At 40.8% G+C, this 26,512-nt stretch overlaps 1 protein-coding gene across 1 annotated transcript; it reads right to left on the bottom strand.

The window, feature by feature from the left end:
* Window positions 1-545: 545 nt before the first annotated feature.
* Window positions 546-22,500, bottom strand: LOC127651072 (transmembrane protein 64-like). The gene is made up of 3 exons (XM_052136778.1): window positions 21,141-22,500; window positions 4,458-4,613; window positions 546-3,884 (listed from the first exon to the last, which is right to left on the bottom strand). Exons 1-3 carry the CDS (start codon window positions 21,834-21,836, stop codon window positions 3,699-3,701), a joined length of 1,038 nt encoding a protein of 345 aa, XP_051992738.1. The 5' UTR covers window positions 21,837-22,500; the 3' UTR covers window positions 546-3,698.
* Window positions 22,501-26,512: the final 4,012 nt, after the last annotated feature.

The following is a 26,512-nucleotide window of genomic DNA, read 5'->3' on the forward strand; positions in this document are numbered from 1 at the left end:
TACTGGATGTGTTCCCTTTTCACACCATTCTTTGTAAACCCTAGAAATGGTTGTGCGTGAAAATCCCAGTAACTGAGCAGATTGTGAAATACTCAGACCGGCCCGTCTGGCACCAACAACCATGCCACACTCAAAATTGCTTAAATCACCTTTCTTTCCCATTCTGACATTCAGTTTGGAGTTCAGGAGATTGTCTTGACCAGGACCACACCCCTAAATGCATTGAAGCAACTGCCATGTGATTGGTTGATTAGATAATTGCATTAATGAGAAATTGAACAGGTGTTCCTAATAATCCTTTAGGTGAGTGTATATTCACTAATAAAGTTCTTTTTGTGAAATGTTTTGCTTAAAAAGTGCTTGTGCTATTTTTCTTTCAAATAAATGCCACTTGGTTTGATACTTTAATTAATGCAATGACATTCATACATTTTTAAGTGTGTCAATTATGCATAGCAAAACAGTTTTATTAAATAAATACTGAACAAGCATGGTACAGTGATAAATGTTAAATTACTCATTGCAAAATTATCTTTATACAAAATCCAATTTATGTAAAATGCACTTGAGTAGAGTTCAAGGACCTGATTTGCTTTAATCTGAAATTGCATTTGTAAAAAAAAAAAAAAGCTAGCTAGCTATAGCTTGAAATCTAAAATTTTGGTTTGCCAAGAACCACGAAGGGACATATTTAACAGTTGCATCGTGGCATATTCCATTCATTCATTTGAAAAACAGGAAAACAAAAGACATCATACTGATACTTATCCTCAAACTGTCATTTATTTGTTTGATGAATTTGTATGCAACAGTTTAAAATTTTAGGACTCCTACATTTTTTGGCATTTGACATCCCAAGGGTCTCTAGATGTTTAGATAACAGAATTTCATGCCTCTTCAAATTAGATACTGCAGGCAAATGTCCCGTTTCAATGTCTTAGGCAGAAAGAGGTAAAAGGCAGGTTGACATCGTAACACAAGACCAGGATTGTTGGAGCTCTCCAATGTAACTCAAGAGTCAGAGTGGCGAGTCAGCATGTTCAGCTTAGTTATTGCTAAATTTCAGAAAACAGAGGGGCTATTCCATTTCCTTGGAAAAAATAAATTCCTGATACACTTCAAAACTAATAAACTATTTTAAGGAATGTGTCCATTTGTGCATCAGCACTCTTTAAAATAAATGTAACAACTTGTTAGAAAATCTTATCCTAATTATTTGCACAAACTAGCTATGTAAGAAAAAACACAGATGGTATGTCACATTGTAATAAAATTGCAATATTAATTTGAGCCCTTGTCAGCATTTCACTCAGACCCAACAGTCTAAGAAGCAGCAAAACTATGACTGAAAACTAACAAGATGACATCGTTCTTTAAAATGAGCAACATGCCAGTGATCATGATTGTCAGATTATGGAAATGCGGTAGTGTTGATACTGTAAACCAAATAATGAATCTCAAATGACACTGTGAATTGTCACCACCAAGCATACATTTCAGTTATTGAGAAATCCATTAGGTAGAGCATCTGATTCCTAAGAACTCAACATAAATATGTGAAACAATAGATTAAGATTCAAAACCATTACAAAAAAGCAAAACAAAAAATACATTATAAAAGGTCTTTACCATTTCAATACCACAATACAGTATCAATGGCTGTATTTACAGTATAATACAGCATAATGTTAAACAGTACTACATTATTGTAGACCACTGAGCATAGACGAATGTAGTGAGAGGCATATGAACGGACAAAACCAAACCAGGCACCAGGATTCATGTAATTCCATGCATTGGGGGAATTAATGTTCCAAAGGCCAATCAACACAGGAGATACCTGGCATTGAAGCTGTGAGTTCGCGCTCTGAGCTCATTAACAGAAGCCTGTACTAAATTATATAGCCGGAACATAAATACGTCAGTCAAGGCTCTGGAGTCTTCTGTTTCTAATTCGGTGAATTTCTACAGTGATCGACAGACATTATCCTGACATTATTTTGCAATAATATTTAAGTTTTCATTTGCACTTTTGCATGTAATTTGTAGCTAACAGTGGGTAACTGTGCAAATGATGTTTGTGCTGAATTTTCACATATTTCAAAGAAAGAAAACCCGAGATGGATTCATTTCATGCAATTATTAACATTAGTAGCACAATACCAGCAACCATTCAGACTGATAACTCTTGTGTTGAACGTCTGCACTGATACATAATAATATAAAAATAATAATGCACCAACTTATGGAAAATTTAACCAGTTTCCTTCCCTTTATATATGGGTGAATATCATTTTTCAAGATCATGTCCAGGTCACATTTTACTTCAAGAAAAAAGTCAAATATATTAATAATAATAATTAAAAATATATATCTAATTATATGTTGTAGAAAGAAAATAAAGCCTTTTTAGAACCATCAAGATTTTTGCATTGTTACACTTTCATGAAAATTAAGCAAATTTACCTTACTGTAAAAAAAATTAAAAACATTTTTTTTAAATCTAAAGTATTTATACATTGTAGTATTTGTTATACAGTTTTCTGGTAAATTAAATAATTGTCTTACAGTATTTTATTTTTACTGTACCAGAGTAAAAAATACTGTATTACAGTAATAGGAATCCAAGGAGGATCATAATTGAGAATAAAGCATTTCGGCAAAGTGAATTCGAGGGGAAAATGTACTTAATATTTACACATCCAGTTTTAGCATAAACCTTTATGTTAAATATTCATTTTTAACAAAGCACATGGGTGGATATGATATGATTCTAACAATTAATACATTAAAGAAACAAATGTGATATAAAATACTAACAGCCCTATAATAAACCATTTGGTTAAATCATACAAAAACGAAGGCAAAGAATCTCAGTCCTCTCAATATCAGAATGTGAAATTAAATACATACGATCATACCACTGAGCTAAGCATGCTGCACTAAAAGTTCTTGGCAGGACATTCCAACATTTCCAGCTAAGAAAATTTCCTTACCTCCATCTGTTCCTTACAAAACAGCAGAGTTCCAAAAGTGTTCCCAGTTTGGCAAAAGCCACAATGCTATCCAGGTGGTACAAACTGATAAAACATGTTTTCTCACTCTTGACATATGAAAAGAAAAAAATCCACCAAGCAATACCCTTAGTTAAATTCTGAGAAGTACCAAAATAATTAAACATAATTCTACATTTATATACCAAATGACAATATATATATATATATATATATATATGTATCTCAACAACAACAAACGCATATTAACCTGATATATTTGCTGGGCCATCTGCCATATCTAATTACAATTCTACGACATTACCTATTCATGCTTTAGACCTCCTATAAAGTTTTATATAATTTATATTAGTATCATAACATTTTACAAAGAAAACGTACCACAAAAACTAACATCCCAGTCAATCTCATCAGTTTTCCCACTGTATACTGTCCCAGGGTCCCAATCTTTGGGCAAATTTACCATCACAGGCTGATAGTCCATCATGGGTGGTTCTTCGGCTTTCTAAGTCCATTGCTGCTCCATCTAGACCTCCATTATATCTAGAACAGCAGGTTGGGGCTGTAGCGGCTTTAGATACCCGCAAGGACCCAAATACCCTGAAGTAGCCTCTGCACTCCAGTCAGGACAGCATAAGGGGGGTTGAAATGTGTTCATCAACAGGAAAAACGTTGATTTAGCAATCAAACTACGTTGATGCCCCCTCCTACAGCAGCCCTTTTGTTGCAGTAGGTCGAGCTGCTGTGGTTCGCCATGATGCCGTTCATGTACGATGTCTTCAGCTCCATCTGGCAGGCGGCGATGGCAGCGTTCAGTTCTACTTGTGCTCGATGTACAACGTAAAACATGAGGCCGATGCTGATGAAAATCTGATAAGAGGAACCGAGAGAGTGAATCACTGAAAATGAAGTAATATTTCATTTTTTTGGCTTGTCTATTGTAACAGTACGCTTCACTCAAGAGTCCATTACTGGCATCCAACAAACAATTTCACAATCTCAAGGGAATGGAGAACTCACGCTACAGTATATTTTTACAACACGGACGAGGTAATACCAAAAAGAACACACATTTGTCAAAGCTCTGCCAATGACAACCTGTAATTATGGTTTACTACAACTATATAAACAGGAATGACCCCTACAATCTACACTGGACATAACATAAATGGGTGTTTCTTCAACCTCAGGCAATGTCTCAGGAGCTGCTTTTTATTAAAACTTACAGATTTGAACTTTTTTCTTCTTTCAACTTGGTAACATTTTTCTCAGACTAAAAGTTTCTATGTTTGAATAATACATTGGTACTTTTTAAAGGCCTTTAATGTTTAGATTTTATACATGGTCCCAGACCCACACTTTCAATATTAAACAATGAAAATACATTATCAAAATACAAAATGACTAAATGTTTAATAAGTGACAAAGAGTGACAAAACTTACCTGTAGACTGAACACAAAGTATCCACTGATGCTCTGTTCTGCGATCACGTCCTCCATTGTGCGCAGGGTGGTACCCAGATATGAGTTAAGGAGTTGTGTTGGAAGAAGTCCTACTGATGAAGCCACTAAATAATTTGGCAAGGACACATCTGTGATCTGTCAAAGAGAGCAAGAACTCCAGTTGGTCATATAGTGTCAAGATTAATCACATTGGCTTCTCATTGCCTGCAAGAATGTGTCATCAACCCCATTTAGCCCTGCGCTGTCCTTCACTTGTATTAGGTTCACTTTAGTACTTCTAGCACTGGTGCAGTGAAACTGAAAATGAGTATGACACCGCAAATTGTGCCCATGGACTTTATTTATTTTTTTTTTACAAATTAAATAATAATAATAAAAAAAGAAGAGATTTCTTAATTTATGTGAAAGTATTAAGGAAAATGGAAACACTTTACAATAAGGTTCTGTTCGTTAACATTAGTTAATGCATTAAGTTCTATGAACTAACAATGAGAAATGTATATATTTTTATTCATCTTAGTAAATTCTCTCATCATTTCCTACCCCTCATGCCATCCCAGATGTGTTTTTCTTCAGAACACAAACAAATCTCTGTAGGTCTATACAATACAAGTGAATGGTGAGCAGACCATTGTAGCACAAATTAAAAAAGAAAAAGATTTAAGTCCCTTTTTACTCTAAATCTCCACATTATCTTTCATTTTCAGATGTGAAAGGGAGTTTAAACAGGCGCCACATGTGACTTTCAGATGTAAAAGTTGAGATTGATAGTAAAAAAATACTTAAATTTGTATCCGTTTCTCACCCACACCTATAATATCACTTATAAAGATATGGATTTAACCACTGGAGTCATATGGATTACTTCTGCGTTTCCTTTATATGATTTTTGGAGCTACAAAGGCCTGATCACCATTCACTTGTATTGTATAGATCTACAGAGCTGAACTATTTGTCTAAAAATCTTTGTTTGTGTTCAACAAAAGAAAGAAAGTCATACACATTTGGGATGGCACGAGTAAACGATGAGAGAATTTTCATTTTTGGGTGAACTATTCCTTAAACTAATGTTAAGAAATACAACTTTTAATTAAAAAAAAAATGTATTAGTATGATTGTGTATATATCATATTCAGATCTCTCCAGAGATGTTCAATCGGGTTCAAGTCTGGGCTCTGGCTGGGCCACTCAAGGACACTCACAGAGTTGTCATGTAGCCACTCCTTTGTTATCTTGGCTGTGTGCTTGGGGTCGTTGTCCTGTTGGAAGATGAACCTTCACCCCAGTCTGAGGTCCAGAGCGCTTTGGAGCAGGTTTTCATCAAGGATGTCTCTGTACATTGCTGCATTCATCTTTCCCTTGATCCTGACTAGTCTCTCAGTTCCTGCAGCTGAAAAACATCCCCACAGCATGATGCTGCCACCACCATGCTTCACTGTAGGGATGGTATTGGCCAGGTAATGATGGTTTCCTCCAGACATGACGCTTGCCATTCAGGCCAAAGAGGCCTGATCAGACTAGAGAATTGTTTCATCAGACTAGAGAATTTTGTTTCTCATGGTCTGAGAGTCCTTCAGGTGCCTTTTGGCAAACTCCAGGCAGGCTGTCATGTTCCTTTTACTGAGGAGTGGCTTCCGTCTGGCCACTCAACCATACAGGCCTGATTGGTGGAGTGTTGCAGAGATAGTTGTTCTTCTGGAAGGTTCTGCTCTCTCCAAAGTGAAACGCTGGAGCTCTGTCAGAGTGACCATCGGGTTCTTGGTCACCTCCCTGACTAAGGCCCTTCTCCCCCGATCGCTCAGTTTAGCCAGGCTGCCAGCTCTAGGAAGAGTCCTGGTGGTTCCAAACTTCTTCCAGTCCAAACTTCTTCCTGCAAAATATTTCTGTACCCTTCCCCAGATCTGTGCTTCGATACAATCCTGTCAATAAAAGCTTTTCAATCCTACTTGGTTTGTGCTCTGACATGCACTGTTAACTGTGGGACCTTATATAGACAGGTGTGTGCATTTCCAAATCATGTCCAACCAACTGAATTTACCACAGGTGGACTCCAATCAAGTTGTAGAAACATCTCAAGGATGATCAGTGGAAACTGGATGCACCTGAGCTCAATTTTGAGTGTCATGGCAAAGGCTGTGAATACTTATGTACATGTGATTTTTTTTTAATTTTTTATAAATTTGCAAAGATTTCAAACAAACTTCTTTCACATTGTCATTATGGGATATTGTTTGTAGAATTTTGAGGAAAACAATGAATTTAATCAATTTTGGAATGAGGCTGTAACATAACAAAATGTGGAAATAGGGAAGCGCTGTGAATACTTTCTGGATGCACTGTGTATATATCAATTAACAATACTAAAATATATATATGTATTATAGTATTGTTAATTGTTAGTTCATGCTAACTAATGCAGTTAACTAATGTTAACAAATGGAACCTTATTGTAAAGTGTTACCAGGAAAATTTATATAGGAGGTCGTGAAAATGGTCACCATTCCCATTAAAAGAACATTCCAGGTTCATAACAAATTAAGCTTAATTAAAAGCATTTGTATTATGTATTTATATTATGTAGCATAATGTTGATTACCACAAAACATTTTTTTATAAAAACAATATCAGACAATAAGTTAACGGTGTCTTTAAGCAGCTTGGAAAATTCCAGAAAATGATGTCAAGCCTTTAGACAATTAGCTTCTGAAAGGCTAAATGGTTAATTTGAGACAATTGGAGGTATACCTGTGGAAGAATTTTAAGGCCTACCTTCAAACTCAGTGTCTCTTTGCTTGATATCATGGTAAAATCAAAAGAAATCAGCTAAGACATCAGAAAAAAATTGTGGACCTCCACAAGTCTGGTTCATCCTTGGGAGCAATTTCCAAATGCCTGAAAATACCAGTTCATCTTTATAAACAATAGTACGCATGTATAAACACCACGGAACCACACAGCCATCATACCACTCAGGAAGGAGACACATTCTGTCTCCTAGAGATTAACATAGTTTGGTGCGAAAAGTGCAAATCAATCCCAGAACAACAGCAAAGCACCTGGTGAAGATGCTGGAGGAAACAGGAAGTATCTATATCAACAGTAAAAAAAAGTCCTATGTCGAACCTAAAATGTTGCTCAGCAAGGAACAACAGTTTGCATGTGCACAAGGAGACAAAGACGTTTTAGGAGAAAGGTCCTCTGGTCTGATGAAATAAAATGTAACTGTTTGGCCATAATGACTATGTTTGGAGGAAAAAGAGTGAGGCTTCAAAGCCTTAGAACACCATCCCAACCGTGAAGCATGGGGGTGGCAACATCATGTTGAGGGGGAGCATTGCTGCAGGAGGGACTGATAAAAAAAGAGTTTTATGGATCTTGACCCCATTGAGCTTTTGTGGGGTCAGTTAGACTGTAAGGTGTGTGAGAAGTGCCCAACAAGACAGCCACATCTATGGCAAGTGCTACAGGAAGTGTGGGGTGAAATGTCACCTGAGTATCTGGACAAACTGACAGCTAGAATGCCAAGAATCTGCAAAACTGTCATTGCTGCATGTGGAGGATTTTTTTACGAGAACTCTTTGAAGTAGTTTAAGAAGTTCAGATTTTTTTTTTTTAAATTGTAATAGTCATTTTTCAAGTTATTAATGACCTGACTATACATTGTGATCAGTTGAATGCCACTTTGTTGACATATTTCTTTCCATAAGAGCAACATTTTTATTATTATTTATATATATAGCTATATATATACACTAAATAAACATTAAAATAGACACGGTTTCTAAAGTATAGCCACAAGACGTAAACATTACACATGTTAACAATTTTAGTGTGATAAATCCAATTACTGTACAGGGTTTACTGGTTTTGCTTCACCATGGCAAACAAAATTGCAACATTCGATAAACTTTACCTTGGATGTTAGTAAGCGATTTTATCAATTTTAATCATGCTAACACATATAATGTTTATGCCTTGTGGCTATACTTTTGAAAAACAGTGCGTTTTTGAACATTTATGGACTATTCACTTCCACTGTAAGTGCCTTAACGTAACTATGATTTCTTAAAATAATATATTTTTGGTATCAACATTTTCGCTATGATTTATTTATGCATTTCAAATTCATAAAGAAAGTCCATCAAATTTGTTGTTTAATGTTTAACTAAATTAAATTATTAAAACTTTATTTTATTAAAGATTACTCAATTCAATTTTATTTAATTTTATGAAACTGAAATGTATAAATGTAAAATTATATATTTTTTTGAGTGCATTATGCCATATATGCTATCAATTGACCTTTTATGAACCCTGGAAGAATCCTTTAAGATTTTAACTATTTTTTTTTGCCTCCACTAGTTTATTTTAAATGGTCTGTCCGGCAGTGTGACAAATTATTTTTTTAGCAGTACAAATATTCCACATCTCAATTATTCTGGTCATAAATGTTGCATGCATAATAATTCCAAAATATTAGTAGATTAAAATATCTTTACACGGAGTATAGCATGTTACACTGCAGGACAGTATTTTCAACGTCTCAAATATTTACCTGCTCGTTTGACATTTTTAATGATTTCCTTTTCTTTGTCATCACAAACTAACATGCTAACTAAACAGGTAACTAATTTCTCAGATATTTTACATTCATAGTAAATATAATGACATCTGTGGAAACACAAAGCAATGCACTGATTTTTAGTGATGCACCTATAAGAGGTTTTACCGGTTGTACAACATTCAACTACTGCTTTGAAAGAATAAATATTTAAGCAGCTGTTCAATTCTTTAAGTCTGTTACTCTCTGAACAAATACTCACAACATTTGCCCTATATAAACCATCTACGGATAATGAAATATAAACATTTGCTGAAACAAAGTTCAAAGTGTTCAACTCTGTGACTTTACAAACCATGACTACATTTTTGTTCTTTAATAGCCTGCAGAAGTTACAGGCAGTGTGGGTTTTGGGAGGGAGTCAACTTATTAATATTCATGAATACAGTAAAACGATGCATTCTCGTTTGGAGTAGGTGCTTCATTGTAAATGGTTTTCAAGCAATATTTTTTTTGAAGTATGCAGACCCATGCATTGTGTTGGGTTACCTATATAACACGATGCATTCTGCTTCAGCAGAAATGCAGGGCACATTGTAATATAGCCCCTTCTTTAGAACTTCCTTACTCCTTAGTATGTGAAATACAATTCCAGTGTGACCTGTTAAGTACACAAGTCCATCATATCCTTGGACGTCGATTGAAAAAAAAAAAAAAGAAGAAAAAAAGAAGCAAAATGCCAATTAGAATCATTGGGGTTAGCATATACAGAAGGGTTGATGTTAACTCTCTTTACATATATTAGCTTATATGGAAATATGGCTGTAGAAGAGAAAGCCAAGTAGGTCTATGGGCATCTGTAACCTATTGGGGTTAGTGTGCTGACTCAAGGTATCAGATTCAATCCCAGGTAAAAGCAAACTAGGAACTGAAGAGTTACTGTAGGGCTTTGACTGCCCTACTGTTTCCTTGAATAAGTACCTTAATCTAACTTTGCACCAAGGGGAATGACCCTGAAACTAGCATAATGTAGTTCACTTAAACTCAATGTTGAATGACAAAACCAGCTCTCTGTTTAACATTTAAACTGTCTGTTAATCTTTTAAATGACCAAAACTCCCAGCAGGTGCTCTCCTGAAATCAAAAGTCAGAGCTCTGCACTTAGAGATAAGCCACCCACTGTAAACCAAACTCTTAAGTGGTCAAGTGAATTTGAAAAAATTATTTAACCTGGATGAAGACATTTGTTCATCATCACAAAGGGTAAAAAATACTTCAAAGGAGCTACTACATTAACATATGAATCATTCGGTACATAAATTATGCAAATGGTACACACAGCAGTTAAATATGTTCCAAACATATAGCCTTGAGTTCAAGGTGTTCATATCAATTTCCAAATTAGTCATTCTGAGTAAGTCTGAGCAGTGCAAATCTAATGTAACATGAGCAGAGGCATGTAGGCCTAAAAGTTAAATCTGTTAAAATGTAATTTATGGACATTTATTTAGATATTGCCCATTGAAATGTCCGATAAGCATTTACAATTGATGATGCTACTACTAAATTTTCATTGAACTAACATTTAACATCAAGAAAAATACAGTGTTATCATATCTGCTTTAATAATACAATTATTTTTAAAATGATCTAGAATCAAAATCAAATGCTGCTGTACATGTTTTTTTTTATTTTTAATCATGTTTATTTATGTGTGTGACCATGCCTGTAGTTAAAAAACTAGGTCATTAATAATTCATTCAAAGCTGAGTAAGGCTAAAAAGATGATATATGCGTCACACTGCATTCAGTCTGTACCACTGTTCTATACTGTCCTTTGTTATTCTTAGTGGAGGCAGTTTTTTCTTCTATATATCAATTAATTAAAAATGGGTTATGTTGGTGGTGCAAAGCTTAATAAAACGTATCGGTTACCTAACGTAACCTCGGTTCTCTCTAGATGAGGGAACGAGTATTGCGTAAGCTAGCTTACGCTACGGGAAAGATTCATCTTTTCTGAGATATTGAAGCCAAAAAATTATCCTTAATTTTTGTATCCGTTGTCAACGCAGTGCGGCAGCTGCAGACCTTGAGCGAGCTAGCTAAGCGAGCTCATAGGTTGCTCTGCGGCAACTGCTGCAGCCTATAGACGAGCTTGGGCGAACTCGCATCCAATGAGAGGCGTCCGCGCATCACTGCATCAAAGCCCGCCAAAATGGGCGTGACTAGAGTGCATATAAGCGTAGTTCGTAGGCTGGAACCCTGGTTTTCATTGACTGAAGCGAAAAGTCGCCGTGGCGCGAAGCACGGCCGGCTACGCAATACTCGTTCCCTCATCTAGAGAGAACCGAGGTTACGTTAGGTAACCGATACGTTCTCTTACGAGAGGTTCTCTCAGTATATGCGTAAGCTAGCTTACGCTACGGAACCCATTGTCAACGCCGCAGTGCGCCAAGCATCCACTGTATGAGCCCCAGGGAATTAAGGGGGACCCGGGGAGCCCTTATGAGTGGGGAAATAATATTTGGCCGGCAAGAATGCGGGTCATTGATTGTGTAATACATAAGCACATAGTAGGACGGGAACGACAGAGCGCCGGTGCCGGTCTGTGTGGAATGTGTCCCATCAGTGCAGCTCACCAGGGGAGCTGTAGCGTATTAAACCGCTAGTAGTTTTGCCTGCAGAGCGGGCACTTCCATATTGTAAAATCTGACAAAGGTGGAGGAGGAAGTCCATCCCGCTGCCACACATATGTCGTGAATGGAAATTCCGCTGGACCATGCCCACGAGGATGCCATGCCTCTAGTGGAGTGAGCCCTAATGCCCAACGGGCATGGCAGGTCTTTTGACGCGTATGCAGCAGCAATAGCGTCCACTATCCATCTAGATAGTGTCTGTTTCGAGGCGGCGAGACCTTTGGTGCGCCCTCGAACGAAACGAAAAGCTGCTCGGAGCGTCTGAAAGCAGCGGAGCGCGCAGTATACAATCTCAGTGCTCTGACCGGGCAAAGGAGATTGGCGTCGCGTTCGCTATCCGGTGCTGGCAGCGCCGATAGGGAAATGACCTGTGCTCTGAAAAGAGTACCGATCACCTTGGGAACATAGCCGTGTCTAGGCTTTAAAATGACCTTGGAGTCACTTGGTCCAAACTCAAGACACGCAGCGCTGACAGACAGCGCGTGAAGGTCTCCCACACGTTTGACTGATGACAGGGCAGTCAGAAAACGGTTTTGAGTGAAAGGTATTTCAAATCCACGGATTGAAGTGGTTCGAAAGGGGGCTTTCATAGTTTCGAGAACTATAGAAAGATCCCAGATAGGAACCGATGGGGGCGCGGGGTTCATCCTTCTAGCTCCCCTGAGGAAGCGGATGACCAGCTCGTTTTTACCCCATGACTGGCCGTGCAGGGGTTCAGCGAACGCCGCAACGGCCGCCACATACACTTTGAGCGTGGATGGGGATCTGCCCTTATCCAGCAGCTCTTGTAGAAATACGAGCAGCGACGACACCCCACATGTCCGTGGGTCCAGGTCTCTGTCGGTGCACCATTTTGAGAACACAGACCATCATGACGCATCTTCTCGTGGAAGGGGCTCTAGCGTGTATGATGGTGTTTATTACTCCTTCTGGCAGAGCGACGGGTAGTCGTTGATCACCCACGCATGCAGCGCCCAGCGCTCTGGGTGGGGATGCCAGATTGTGCCGCGAGCTTGAGAGAGGAGATCTGCTCTCACTGGGATGGGCCACGGCGCTGTCAGTGACAGCTGCGTAAGCTCCGGGAACCATGTCTGATTAGCACCGAGTGACGCGTTTCCCTGATCCTCTGCATTACCTGTGGCAATAGCGAGACGGGAGGGAAGGCGTAAAGCGGGCGTCTGGGCCAGTCCTGGGCCAGCGCGTCCTCGCTTTTCGAGAAAAATATTGGGCAGTGAGAGTTCTCTTTGGACGCAAAGAGGTCTATCTCTGCTCTGCCGAATAGGTGCCATAACGTCTGGACTGTTTGAGCGTGCAGGGACCATTCCCCTGGGGGAATATTGTCTCTGGACAGTCTGTCCGGGCCGTCGTTCAGGTGGCCTGGCACGTGCGTCGCCCTCAACGAGCGCAGGTGGCACTGGGACCAACTCAGTATGCGCTTTGTCAGATGGAAGAGGTTCCTGGATCTGACACCGCCCTGACGGTTTAGGTAGGATACCACAGATCTGTTGTCCGAACGGACCAGGACGTGGTGACCCTGAATGACCGGGAGAAAGACGCAGCGCCGTACTCGACAGCTATCATTTCCAGACAATTTATGTGAAGGAGCTTTTCCTGAACTGACCATAGGCCGAAAACGGAGAGCCCTCGCAGACCGCGCCCCAACCCGTGTTGGACGCGTCTGTCGAGATGACTTTTCGGCGAGATACAGCTCCCATTGTCACTCCCCGCTGATACCATTCGGCCACTGTCCAGGGCTGCAGAGCTGATATGCAGGTCTGAGTCACCTTGATGGGCTGGCGGCCTGTGGCCCAAGCCCGGCGAGACGCGCGGTGTTTAGCCAATGCTGAAGCGGGCATGTGCAGTAAACCCAGCTGAAGTACTGCTGCGGCTGAGGCCATGTAACCTAGCACTCTCTGGAATTTCTTCAGAGGCGTGAGGCTGTTCATCTGAAAAGATGCGGCTAGTCACTGAACACGGCGTCGCGCGCTGTGTAGATAAGCGAGCCGTCATTGCCACGGAGTCTAGTTCTATTCCCAGGAAGGAAATGGTCTGACTGGGCTGTAGTGAGCTCTTGGTCCAATTGACTGCAAGACCCAAACTGTTCAGATGGCTGAGGAGAACTGCTCTGTGAGACAGAAGCTCCATATGTGACTGAGCCATAATCAGCCAGTCGTCCAAATAGTTCAGAATTCGCAAACCCTGACTCCGCAGGGGTGCGAGCGCCGCATCCATGCACTTCGTGAAAGTACGGGGTGCTAAGGACAGGCCGAACGGAAGGACGGTGTATTGATAAACCTGGCCGTCGAGGCGAATCTCAAGAATGGCCTGTGACGGGGATTTATCTGAATCTGAAAGTATGCATCTTTCAGATCGAGAGAAATAAACCAGTCCCCCTGGCGCACATGCGCGAGGAGTTTCCTGATTGTAAGCATTTTGAACGGTCTTTTTGCAAGCACCTTGTTCAAAACCCTGAGATCTAATATGGGTCTGAGGCCGCCGTCTTTCTTGGGAACAAGAAAATAACGGCTGTAAAGCCCCGACTCGCTCAGAGAGGGTGGCACTTTTTCTATGGCCCTTTTGCACAGAAGGCTTGCTATTTCTGAACGAAGCAAGCACGCTGCTTCCGTGTTCACAGTGGTTTCGAGCCGCGCTCTGAAGCGAGGGGCGGCGATCGAACTGTAGCAAATAGCCCTGTTGTATTGTGCTTAACACCCACTTGGATATCCCTGGAATAGCTTCCCACGCTTTGAAGCTTAACGCTAGAGGGTGAATGGCCAATTCGCTCTGATTGCCGCACACAGAGCGCTGAACAAAATGTGTGAGCGCGTTTAGTGTGTTCATGCATGATTGCTCGCAGACAGCATGAACAGGCTGTTTTGTGAGTGACTTCCGATTGGAATGAATGGGGAAAGAGTCACATCTGTTACGTGATGCGCAAGCACGGGACTTACACACAGAGGAATGGTTGCTGGCCGTGTAACAGAGCGGGCAGAGAATGGGCGCGCGCACGCATTTGTGGGCGCATTTATTGACTCTAGCGCTCGAGCGGTTCGTAACCGCTTTATGTGAGCGTGCTCTGGTGGGGACACGAGACATGCAGTGCTTGTGTGCAGAAGTGAACACTGGATTGTGGGCACATTTTCTACACATAGGGCTGGTCGTGTGACAGAGCGGGCAGAGAATGGGCACGCGCACGCATTTGTGGGCGCCTTCATTGACTCTGACGCTCGAGCGGTTCGTAACCGCTTTATGAGAGCGTGCTCTGATAGGGGCACGGGATGTGTTATGCTTGTGTGTAGGGGCGAACACTGGGTTGTGGGCACTTTTTCTACACATAAGACATGTTTGCTCTTTACAAGATTTATTTGGGTTGCCGTGAAAACGGCGTTTGAGTGCAGGCAAGCGGGCAGTGTCACCGGCTTGTTGGCTGCTAAATTCACCACTGTAGTAGCCTGAGAGAAGGGGACTGACAGGGGCAAAGCTTTGACGGTGGTCCGGCCGCGGCGGGACTGAGCCGTCGTTTGTTCAACACAGTTAGGAAGACTTCGGCTGCTCGGGTTTCAGCGTTACCTTAGATCGAGGCCCGCGGGGGGGCGGCGGTCTGCGGCGGCTGTCTGAGCGCGATCGAGGGCGGCCGCCCTGTCGACGCTGAGAAGTCTGAGATTGTTGAACTGGGCGCTGTGAAGAGGCTCGTGCAGGAGGCTGATCACGTGAGCGGCCTGCAGAGGAGCTAGCGCGACGCGGCAGGAAGAGGTTCATGGCTTGGGTGGCTTTCTGGACTTCTGAGAAGCGGTCAACAATGCCACTCACCGCGGAGCCGAAGAGACCGGTTGGAGAGAGCGGTGCGTTGAGGAACGTGGAGCGCTCTGCTTCTCCCATGTCGGCTAGTGTTAGCCATAAGTGTCTCTCGGTCACAGTCAGCGAGGCCATGCACTTCCCTAGAGCTTGGGCTGCAGCTTTGGTAGCGCGAAGGGCGAGGTCTGTCGCGCTTCGTAGATCAGTAACAGCCTCTGGGTGCCTGCCTTTCTCATCCCACTCCCGAAGAAGGTCTGCTTGTAGGATCTGTAAAACGGCCATTGAGTGCAGAGCAGATGCGGCTTGGCCGGCGGCGGAATAGGCGCGGCCAACATAGGCGGAAGTCGCTCTGCAGGCCTTAGACGGGAGCACAGGCTTGGAACGCCATCTCGCGGAGGGCGGACAAAGGTGTGCTGCTACCGAGTCCTCGACCGGGGATGGAGGAGTAGCCTCTCTCAGTGGCGCCGCCCACCGACGCGAGAGAGGTGGAGACGTGTGAACGGGTCCTGGCTGAAAAAGGAGCTGCTCCACGACTTTGCAAGCTCCGTATGTAATTCCGGCAGGAAGGGAGCGGCCCGGGCCGCGGGTGTAGAGCGGCGATGGCTTTGAAGAAAGCAGCCGCCGAGTCTGTTGGGTGCCTGCTCAGGGGCGTGACCACTCGAGCCCGAGGCGGTCGACGGCCTGTGTGAGGAGGCGTGTTAACTCCCCTTCGACTCCGGCGCGGGTCCTGCTGGATTCCTGGGCTGAGGAGGAGGCTTGGGAGCCTGTCCACTCCTCGCTGTCCGAAGCCATGATGGAACAGCGGCCCTTATCCTCCGCTTCGTCATCCGGAGATGGCAGCAGTGCGGCCGCCGGCGGCAACTGCGCGTCCCGGGGGCGGGGAGGGTGAAAGCGATGCTCGAGGGAGAGGCTCCGGCGAGGCAGTCGCTTCAACCACAGTTTCCGGCAGCCTTTGTGAGCGGCGCTTCTTCCTGCGCGGCTGAGGGTAAGGCGGCGCGGCGGTTTCTGCTTTGACCGCTTCGAGTCGAGCCCGCAGGGTCGACATCGGTAGCTCCTCGCAGAAATCGCATCCGCCCTCAGTGAGGGCGAGCTCTGCGTGCCCCAGTCCCAGGCAGAGAGCGCAGATGATGTGGCGGTCTCCTGTGCTGAGAAGGGCGCGACATGAGGCGCAAGTGGAGCGAGGCATCTTGAAAAAGACGCTCGTACTCTTTTGTGAATAGTTCGTGAGAACTAGCTTGCTGAATAAAAGGATACGTCGTCGGATGGCGTAGCTCGCAGGATGGCTGAAGGTGGCTGAGACGGCCGGCTTCTTCTAGCGCTGTCCACGCTTGCTAGATGCCCCTCGAACGGCGACGCGGCTTCCAGGTCAGCGATGCGGAGAGCTTCGCTGAAGAGATGAAAAAAAGGGTTCCAGCCTACGAACTACGCTTATATGCACTCTAGTCACGCCCATTTTGGCGGGCTTTGATGCAGTGAGCGCGCGGACGCCTCTCATTGGATGCGAGTTCGCCCAAGCTCGTCTATAGGCTGCAGCAGTTGCCGCACTGCGTTGACAATGGATACAAAACACGGTCGCAAGACGACATGTACATGAATCTGGCGTGGTGAGCTGGAACCTGCTTACGTCAGCTGTCACCGCTTACGTCACGAAGTACCGCAACAGCCAATAAGAAAATTCAACTGCAGTAGCCACCGTTCAACCTGAAGAGGGCAGCACTCAGACGTTTTTACATCACATATTGTAGAATTAAAAAACACTTTATACACAAATGTCAAAAAAAATTACTTGAATCAATGACCAGTACTAATAAAGCCCCATGCTTACAGATCATTAACTAAAAAAAGTTGGTTTAGGGTTTAGTTACCCTTTAAATATAAATTATTTATATAACTAATCCATTTACTGCTATTCTGGAGGTAAAAATCAATAGTCAAATAAAAAAAAGGACACATTTCTAAAAAGTAACACTTAATAATAACTTTCTTAATAACAAACAATGTATCACAGATCAGGTGATGTACATTCAAATATGCAGAAATGCCAAAAAACATCATATTTCTATAAATGAATATGTTGAGTATGTAATATTTGTTAATGACTAGCACAACTGTTGAGAAATATATATATAGGCCTATAACACATTTTTTGGAATGTGTTATAAAGTGTTAATTATTATATTAAAGATAATTCATGATAGCTAATAACTGTATAATGTATATTTCTGCAGTAATATAACTCACCAATTAGAGTAATCAGTAAATAACTGTAAACAACAAGTTTACTGTAGCTTACTGTAATCGGGCGTCTGATAGAAACACAGATCACAGCTTGGCGATATATCTTTATTTCATCCTTAATTAAAGTTCATATAATATGGGAGCATGCCATGTAAATAAACACAAACTCCAAAACTGTCATTCTCTGTGCGGTTCAACCAGTCACGGAAGAGACCCAATCTGATAAGATCAATCTTATGTGAAAAATAACACTAAAATGACAACAATAAAATGTGTGTATGTATATATGTATATATATATATATATATATATATATATATATATATATATATATATATATAAATAAAAAAATAAAAAATATATATATATATGTATATAGGTTTTGGCAGGGCTAGGCGATATGGCCAACATTTTTATCACGATAATCTTTTTCATATTGTTCGATATCGATATTTATAACGATATACATTTACATATTGCACTTTTTTTTTGTTGATGGAAGAAGAAAAAATAAATTAAAAACAGTCTCTAAAAAACTGCACAGGGGGTCCAGAGACGGGCAAAGCAGTGGGGTCTGTGGGATCTTTTACCAAAATATTAAAATATTTTATAGTTTATCAATTGAAAATGAATGTTAAAAGATCATCTGTTTGTTCTGAAGCATAGTGACAGCAGACCAGTATTTGTTGGAATATTTTTACATTAAAATGAAATATTTTTTATATTTCTTTAGATTCAGATACCAAAGTATGGGGCATAGAAGCCCTTGTGACTGTGGAATGATGCTGAATGTGGGTTCAGGGGTGTCCCGAGAGAAATCGATTTGTTTATAATTAAAGGCTCGTAACATGCTGATTAATAAAGATACATTTAGAAGGGAAGAACTTTATGGTCTAAAAGGTGCGGCGCTTCACGTCTACACACATGCAGGGAAAAGAGGTGACGCGTGCGGAGCGGGACAGGGCAGACATTATGCATGTTTGGTGCTAGAGAACAATATTCAAGATTACAGCACAAAGATCAGAGCTGTTGTCCACATCACTGTTGTTCTGGCGCGCTCTTCACTAGAGAAGATGAGAGCAATCGTTGTCATGAAGTCTTGCGGTGCGGATGGAATCAATCCGGTGTCCGAAGTAACCTAATTGTTAGCAAGGCTGCTAGCATTAGCAAGTTCATCCAGTCTGATCCTACGTTACCACTGGCGCGTTGTGAGCGAAGCTGAGCGCGTTTTCAATTAATTCCTATGAAAGCCGAGCGTCAAGGTGGATCGTAGGATTTGCAGCAGTGCGGAGCAAGCTCTCTCCTACTGTTAATGCTGTTTGCTCAGCACACATTTAATAAAGATGTTTGAATTATACCCCATCTTGTATTCTGCGATATTATTATGATACCTGTGCCTTGCGGAGACTGAGATGCAGCTACCTCAGATAATAATAAAAAACGCTTCACGCAGGATGCGCCAGTTTAGTGTAAATAAATTGTTTAGCACACATAAGCAAACCGAACCGAACTCTGAGCACTTCTGTTACTCCAAGCATGAGAGGGATTTGTGTAGCACAGAGCCGCTCTGAAAACACGGTAACAATGCGCTAATTTAATATAGACTGGACTGACCGCAAATAAACTTTGAAGGGAGCAGACTATTTATTGAATTAAAATAACAGCCTTTGCAATGTAATAATCGCAAAAGGTCATATCGCGGTTTCGATTTAATTTCGATTAATTGTGCAGCCCAAGTTACAAGTAACTTTTAACTGTCTTGTCTAATGATAAAAGTCAAATATCAATAAAAATAATATCATATACCGTCTGCAAATATGTGCATATCTCGTTTAAACAGATGTAATAAACCAACCTCACACAACTTGAGCAGATCCAGCATCCTGTGGAGTGCTCATTTATTTACCTCTAAAGCATGTATCCTAACAGTCTCTCCTCAACAGTTCTATGAAGCTTTTCTAATGATAAAAGGCAAATATCAGTAAAACATTTATCTGCAAATATGCAGACATCTAGTTTAAACAGATGTTATTCACAAACCTCACCAAAATCCAGCGTTTTCGTCCAGTCAAGCGCTCATCTAATATCTTCTTCTGAAGCGTATTCTGCTGGAATTCAGCCAGAATCAAAACTTCAGGATCAGGATCAAACATTCCTCTGATTCACAAATCATGACGGTCACTCCGTGACAATCCAAGCAGGTGATCCAGGCCGTTTAAACTGTCAGGAGATTGCTGCTTGCACTGGATCCGCATGAGCGTGTGAGTGCAATTTCAAGGTAAATGTGCTTCACGTGTGCTATAAGTAAGTGTATTATTCACTATGCACTGCATGTACAATTCTGTATTTTTGAGAGAATGTGATTGCTAGTGTGGACATGTCATCCATGATTGCTAGAATACTATGTGTACTGTTATTTCCTTCTTCCCAATTACAAAATTTTCCTGTGCAAATAAATTACAAAAATTTGTTGACAAAACAGAAATCAGAAGTAACTGCTTTGGATATCGGTCAACCACTAAGCATAAACAACAAAATGCCTCCCTTTATGTTGGTTACAACACATTACTTTGTTTTGGTGGACAACATTTTTTCAAATATTAAATATAATTTTAAAACAATTATTTGACTGCTTATTTTTAAAGAAATATTAATCAAATACATTTTCTTCACAACTCAACCCAATATTTGTTTTATTTTTAAGAATGTCAGCTTTTAATGACACTTTTTTTATATATATATAAAAAACTATGAAATCAGAAATACAAAACATGTTCACCATAGAAGAGGTGTATTCAAGCAATTGTTTTGTGTGAATTGCAAGCACCAAAAAGCACATAAAATCATACAAATTACCTGAAAAGACTCAGGTGGTTTAATCAATGTCTTCAGCGATACATGTGGGTGAGAAACAGATCAATATTTAAGTCATTTTCTACAATCAATCAATCTCCACTTTCACACTCTTCTTCTGTTCATGGCGACTCACATTATTCGTGCATATCACCCCCTACTGGGCAGAGAGGAAAATGTATAGTAAAAAGTGACATATATTTCAATCTGTTTCTCACCCACTCCTATCATATTGTCTCTGAACACATGGATTTAACCTCTGTATAGTCTTATGGATTACTTTAATGTTTCCTTTTTGGACCTTCATAGTCTTGAGATATTCTACTAAAAATCTTCATTTGTGTTCTGCAGAAGAAAGTCATTCACATCTGGAATAGCATGATGGTGAGTAAATCATGAGACTTTTCAGTTTTGGGTGAACTATCCCTTAAACACCACGTCACTGGCCCACGTTTACTGCTGTTATCGTTAATAATCATTAAGCAAAATTGAAGCCAAGGATGGCCAAAATAGACTTACCGAGAAGACTGCGTTCTGGAGACCGAAGGGTATCGGCGTGAGTCTCGCCAAGGCCACAACTTTGAGTCCACTTCCACCCTCCACCACGCGGATAACAGCACTCAGCTGTTCACTGCTCCCGATCTTACTCAAAACCCAGTTCGTCAGTAATCTTTTGCACACCACATGAGCTATGAACGTCCCGATCAAAACCCCCACCATCACCAGCCCCATACCCAACACAAACCCATAGAGATACCCCGCGGCCACATTTAACACGATATACCCCCAGCCGCAGGGGAAAGACACCGTGATCAAGCCCACAATGAAGAGCATCGCTCCCACAAAACTGTCCAAACTCTCCACCCACAGTAACATGTCCTTCAGGTACTGGCGCACGAGTGCCACGGATGAGAAACACACAGCTGTCAGGATGCACGCCAGCAGGGCACCTTTAAAGCAACAGGTGGTAATGCAGCACGGGTGTCTGAATTCAGGGGTGAACGACACGCCGGTGTCGGTCAGGTTCTCGGGGTCTGCATCAGACCTGCCGCCACTTCCTCTCTCGTCAAACACATTACAGATTAATATGTCAGTCTTGTCGCATTCCAGCGAGTCCGGGCTCCGCTGCAGCCAGCGGGTCAGCTGGATCTGACCTTTACCAGCAGCGTGCTTCAGGGCTTTCAGCACACCCTGCACTGACCATGAGCTCCACATCTTCAGCCCTTCATGTGACCTGCATACGAGTTCACCCGAATGATTGGACGATTTGTTTATCCTTGATTCTCCACGTCGCAAAGAAGCGAACGCTTTAGATAACAGTCTGAGCTGAGCTCCTCTGGCAAATGAGTCAGCAGGGGAAACGCACGGGACAGCACTTCTCCCAAAAGTCTAGGGATTTAGAATGCGTGTATATCTTGGAAAAACTGATGTGGAGTCGTACCACCACAAGGACTTCAGATCCAAACGTGTGAGCTGCTGCTGTGCACTTATTAACATCATTCTCACCCAGTGTCCCATCACAGCCCTGTCAATATCACAGGAGTAACACCCCCCACCCAGACACCTCAGATGACCAGACAGCTACTTTAAATGATCAGGCGTGACCAGATCGCTCATGGCATTGCGTCCGGTTTATAAATCACACACACGCTGAACTTTCCAGACTCCACACATCGCCGCAGCACTCCGTTCAGTGTCCTGCCGTTCGTCCAGCCCAACGTGTAGCATCGCTTGCCCCGAATAATCACAATCAACAGAGCGGTGACGAGACAGTCGATACGTTGTTTTCGTGTCCTTTCAGCGGGCTCTTGTTGCCCACATCCCCGAAGATGTTTACGCCTGGCGTTGTTCGCAACACTGTTTGTTGCCCAGTATTCCATGCGCACGTCATCACGTGATCTCGCCGCCAAACCGTTCACCTCTGTGAATATCGCGAGAGCACATTACAACAAGATAAGCACGTGTGTGTGTGTGTGTGTGTGTGTGTGTGTGTGTGTGTGTGTGTGTGTGTGTGTGTGTGTTTCATAGCTCCATGATTTGAAAATATCTACTGATATCTGTATTGTCTTAGTGAACTATTACGTTCATACAGAGAGACTTTTATTAAAAAGACACCTAGATTTTACTTTTCAAATAAAAATAATCGAAAGATCAAGACTTCATTGCTAAGTTGTTGTAAAGAGGTCTTTCTAGAGCCAAATTGACCTTTACTTTTATTATGTTTGACTTTTTGGACTCTACTTTATTATAATGTTTTATTTTTATATACCTTCCTCGAAAATAAACACACACACACACACACACACACACACACAAAACAGCTAAATCTAGCCTAAAGTTGTTGGCTGGTTTTAGCTGGTTGCCTAGCCTGGCCTTAGCTGTTCAGGCTGGTCTTAGCTCATATCTCAGCCTGTGCAAGCTGGTGCTTAGCTAACCACTCTAAAACCAGCACACTGACCAGGCTGGGTGACCAGTTAAGACAGCCTGACCAGCTTGGGCTGGTTTCAGCTGGATACTTTTTTTCCAGCAGGGATCCATTATTTTTTGAAGCCTGTATACGTATTTTATTTAGCCTGTGTCTTAACAGATGTGTCTGTATACATATGATTTTACTTAGTTTTGCAATTTTATTTATTTACATACATTAATTAAAAAAGGACATGACATCATTATTTAAAATGCAGTTTTTTTGTGTGTTCTTTAGGTGACAAGGTGCAAACATGACTTTGTGAAAGAGAGTCCCAATTTACATAATGTGCAAAACATTTACATTGTACTCACTGAATGCATTGTTCTCCTATTACATACCCACAGTGGTGTCAGCACAGTTTCTTATTTCAGCCAAAATTTCTGTAATTGAAAAAAAAAAATCATTTTCATTTGTTTTTGCCATTATATCTTTGTCAGTGTGTTGAGCTTTCAATGCCAAATACAATGATTCTGGAGAAACAAGAAATATTTGTCCCATGTTTTGCCCATGGCAAACTTTCAACGGGACCTCAAGAGGATTTAAAATTATATAATATAATATGCTATATTATAATAATCTAACTCAATAATGCTAATAAACCCTCTAAAAATCAAGGTGTACAACATGTAAACTGACATATTTATTTTAATTCAACAACTTCCTTCGATGACCATTTTTATTAAAGAACATACCATTTTGGAAAGCTCTGGAATCACAAAATGAATCATGATTATTTATTTTATGACCATTTTATCTACTGACAGTCCTAGTTTCTGTTAATAAAGTTTTCAAACAGACAGCTCTTTACAGCATCTTAACATTCATGGTAAGGTCTTTGAAAATTGTCTTGGACAATGGGGGGACTTGGAGTCAAAAATGTTGAGAACCGCTGATAAACTCCTGTTAATCTGCCAAATGGACATTGGACGATATCTCAAAATGACCAAATATTGTCTGATATGTTAATTATATCACTATTTAAACTTTCAGTTTACAATAGAAATGTTTTTTTTATTTTTCTGTCTAACCAGTTTTAAGCAAGCATTTACTCTTTTATAATACTGATAAACATAAGGACAGGATGGTGAAATGTACCGAATGCCTCTATAATAGCTAACCAAAGGCAGGCTGCCTCATCAACATCCAACATATTTTAATATTTACAGATGGGTTGAATTTTCTAACCAAATAAAAAAATATTCAGTGCCATCATTATATGTTAATTTATTTTATTTTTTTTATGAAAAATGAACATACGGTAAGTGTAAATAACTAGATTGTGTTTATTTTCTGCAACCTACAGACAAAATAATAGAAGCAGCAACAATATTTTCATATTAATGACCTTATATGGAGTAGACACACTTTACCTTTCGAACAGGTTTCTGTCCTTCTCTGAATGCTGTTGTTGAAGTCCTTAACTGTAGTACAGTATATTGCGCAATTATTCAAGAATAAGACGATAAGAGATAAGCCTCTATTTTAGGCAGATAAAGGGGGTGTCTTCTTTGCATTCTGCACTCTCTAATGGCTCATAAATGTTCAATGATGATGATATTGTGAGGCCATCTACGGCATTGGAATTGACTCTGGATTTTACTTTTGAATTATTTTATCAGCATATCTATGGGAGCATTATCAGTCTGGAATATGGGAACGTCATTAGTATTTGTATCATATTAGGTGCACCTACCCATGCAAAATGGTGTTTTTATCCATTACCATTGAGTAATCATCAGAGCTAATCTCGTGTACCTGACCTAATGACCGTCATTATATTACTGCCATTATACAGTAGATCTTCATAACAGAGAGATGTTGAGGGCTGAATGCATCCTTTGGGCTCACATAAACAAGTCTGAATACAAATATAGTAAAAAAAAAAGACTTATCCGACCACATTACATTCATACACACAACTAAATGTTACAGGCATATTGATTATGGGTCATTTTGCATTGGCCTTGGACAAGGGATTTCTGAATCACATTTCAGTCATTCCAGCTCAGCACATTTATATAAATGTCTCTGGATCACAGTTTCCCCTTCAATTCAGAGGCAGTTTATGTGGCTGTGCTTTTTGAGACATTCAGCATTTAGCTTCAAACAGGGGCCTTGCTAGACATAAAGCTAAACTGGGCACAGGCCCCCCATTCCTCATATCATCATTTTTCTTTCTTGAAAGCCTGCAGAGTGCAAGAAGTGTGCAACACAATGCACTATACAAAACCTTGCTTAACGCACTATTCCTACACTGCAACAAGTACTGGGAAAGGTAAACATGTGGAGATATTAATCGTTATGAAAATACTTATTTAAGTATCTTCAACATAATGTACATGAACATTCTCAACATGCTTTATGGCTTAAAAGACATACACTGTATATGCAAATAACAAAACCAGAGAAAACTTTCTTCCACATTTGCATTCTTCCATATTACACATTACACATCAGGAAAACCTCTGTCAAGTAAGTCTTTGGAATTGCATTATCCAACATCAGGCAAAACAACCTCAGACGAAACGGCTTTAGACAAAAAGGTCTCAGAATGAGCAGAGAGTTGGTCGCTAGTCAGAGTTGATAGCTAAACTGGCTGAGTTTGGTTGCTAGCTTGCAAAACTAGCTGAGCTATCTCTAAATGTATAGATGCAGAAGTGTTGTTTCTATAAATTAATAACTGGCTAGCTAACATAACTGGTGTAATTTTAAACTGACATTTGAAACTCATTACTTTACTTGCAACAACTCAAAACAAGCCAAACTATATATAGTCTTTTTTAGTCATTAGGTAATTAGCACTGCCAACTGTTTATGTCAAAATCAAATCAAATCAAATCAAATCACTTTATTGTCACACTACCATGTACACAAGTGCAACAGTAGGTGAAATTCTTGTGTGCAGTTCCGAGCAACATAGCAGTCATGACAGTGACGAGACATAAACCAATTACAGTAAACAACATACTTACACAACACAATAATTATATACAATACACACAATATAGAATACACAATATACAATACAATAAGTAGGAGTATATGAAATATATATATATATATATATATATATATATATATATATATATATATATATATATATATATATATATATATATATATATATATATATATATTTATATATAGTAGTACTTTGAGGAGAATATGTTGACAGTCCAGTGTGAGATTATAGTTTAATAAAGTGCAGTGCTAATTATTGATCGTGATAGATCAAGTGTTCAACAGTCTGACTGCTTGGGGGAAGAAGCTGTCATGTAGTCGGCTGGTGCGGGTCCTGATGCTGCGATACCGCCTGCCTGATGGTAGCAGTGAGAACAGCCCATGACTCGGGTGGCTGGAGTCTCTGATGATCCTCCAAGCTTTTTTCACACACCGCCTGGTGTATATGTCCTGGAGGGAG

The sequence above is a fragment of the Xyrauchen texanus genome, chromosome 10 (assembly GCF_025860055.1).
Source record: "Xyrauchen texanus isolate HMW12.3.18 chromosome 10, RBS_HiC_50CHRs, whole genome shotgun sequence".
NCBI classification, from domain to species: Eukaryota; Metazoa; Chordata; class Actinopteri; order Cypriniformes; family Catostomidae; genus Xyrauchen; species Xyrauchen texanus.

Bases quoted from the DNA above. Each gene is read 5' to 3' on its own strand.
- LOC127651072 (XM_052136778.1), bottom strand. From the start codon at position 21,836: ATGTGGAGCTCATGGTCAGTGCAGGGTGTGCTGAAAGCCCTGAAGCAC. The intron at 4,614-21,140 runs GTAAGTCTATTT...TCTCTTTGACAG, and splicing joins TCCAGAACGCAGTCTTCTCG to ATCACAGATGTGTCCTTGCC. The intron at 3,885-4,457 runs GTAAGTTTTGTC...TCCTCTTATCAG, and splicing joins ACTTTGTGTTCAGTCTACAG to ATTTTCATCAGCATCGGCCT.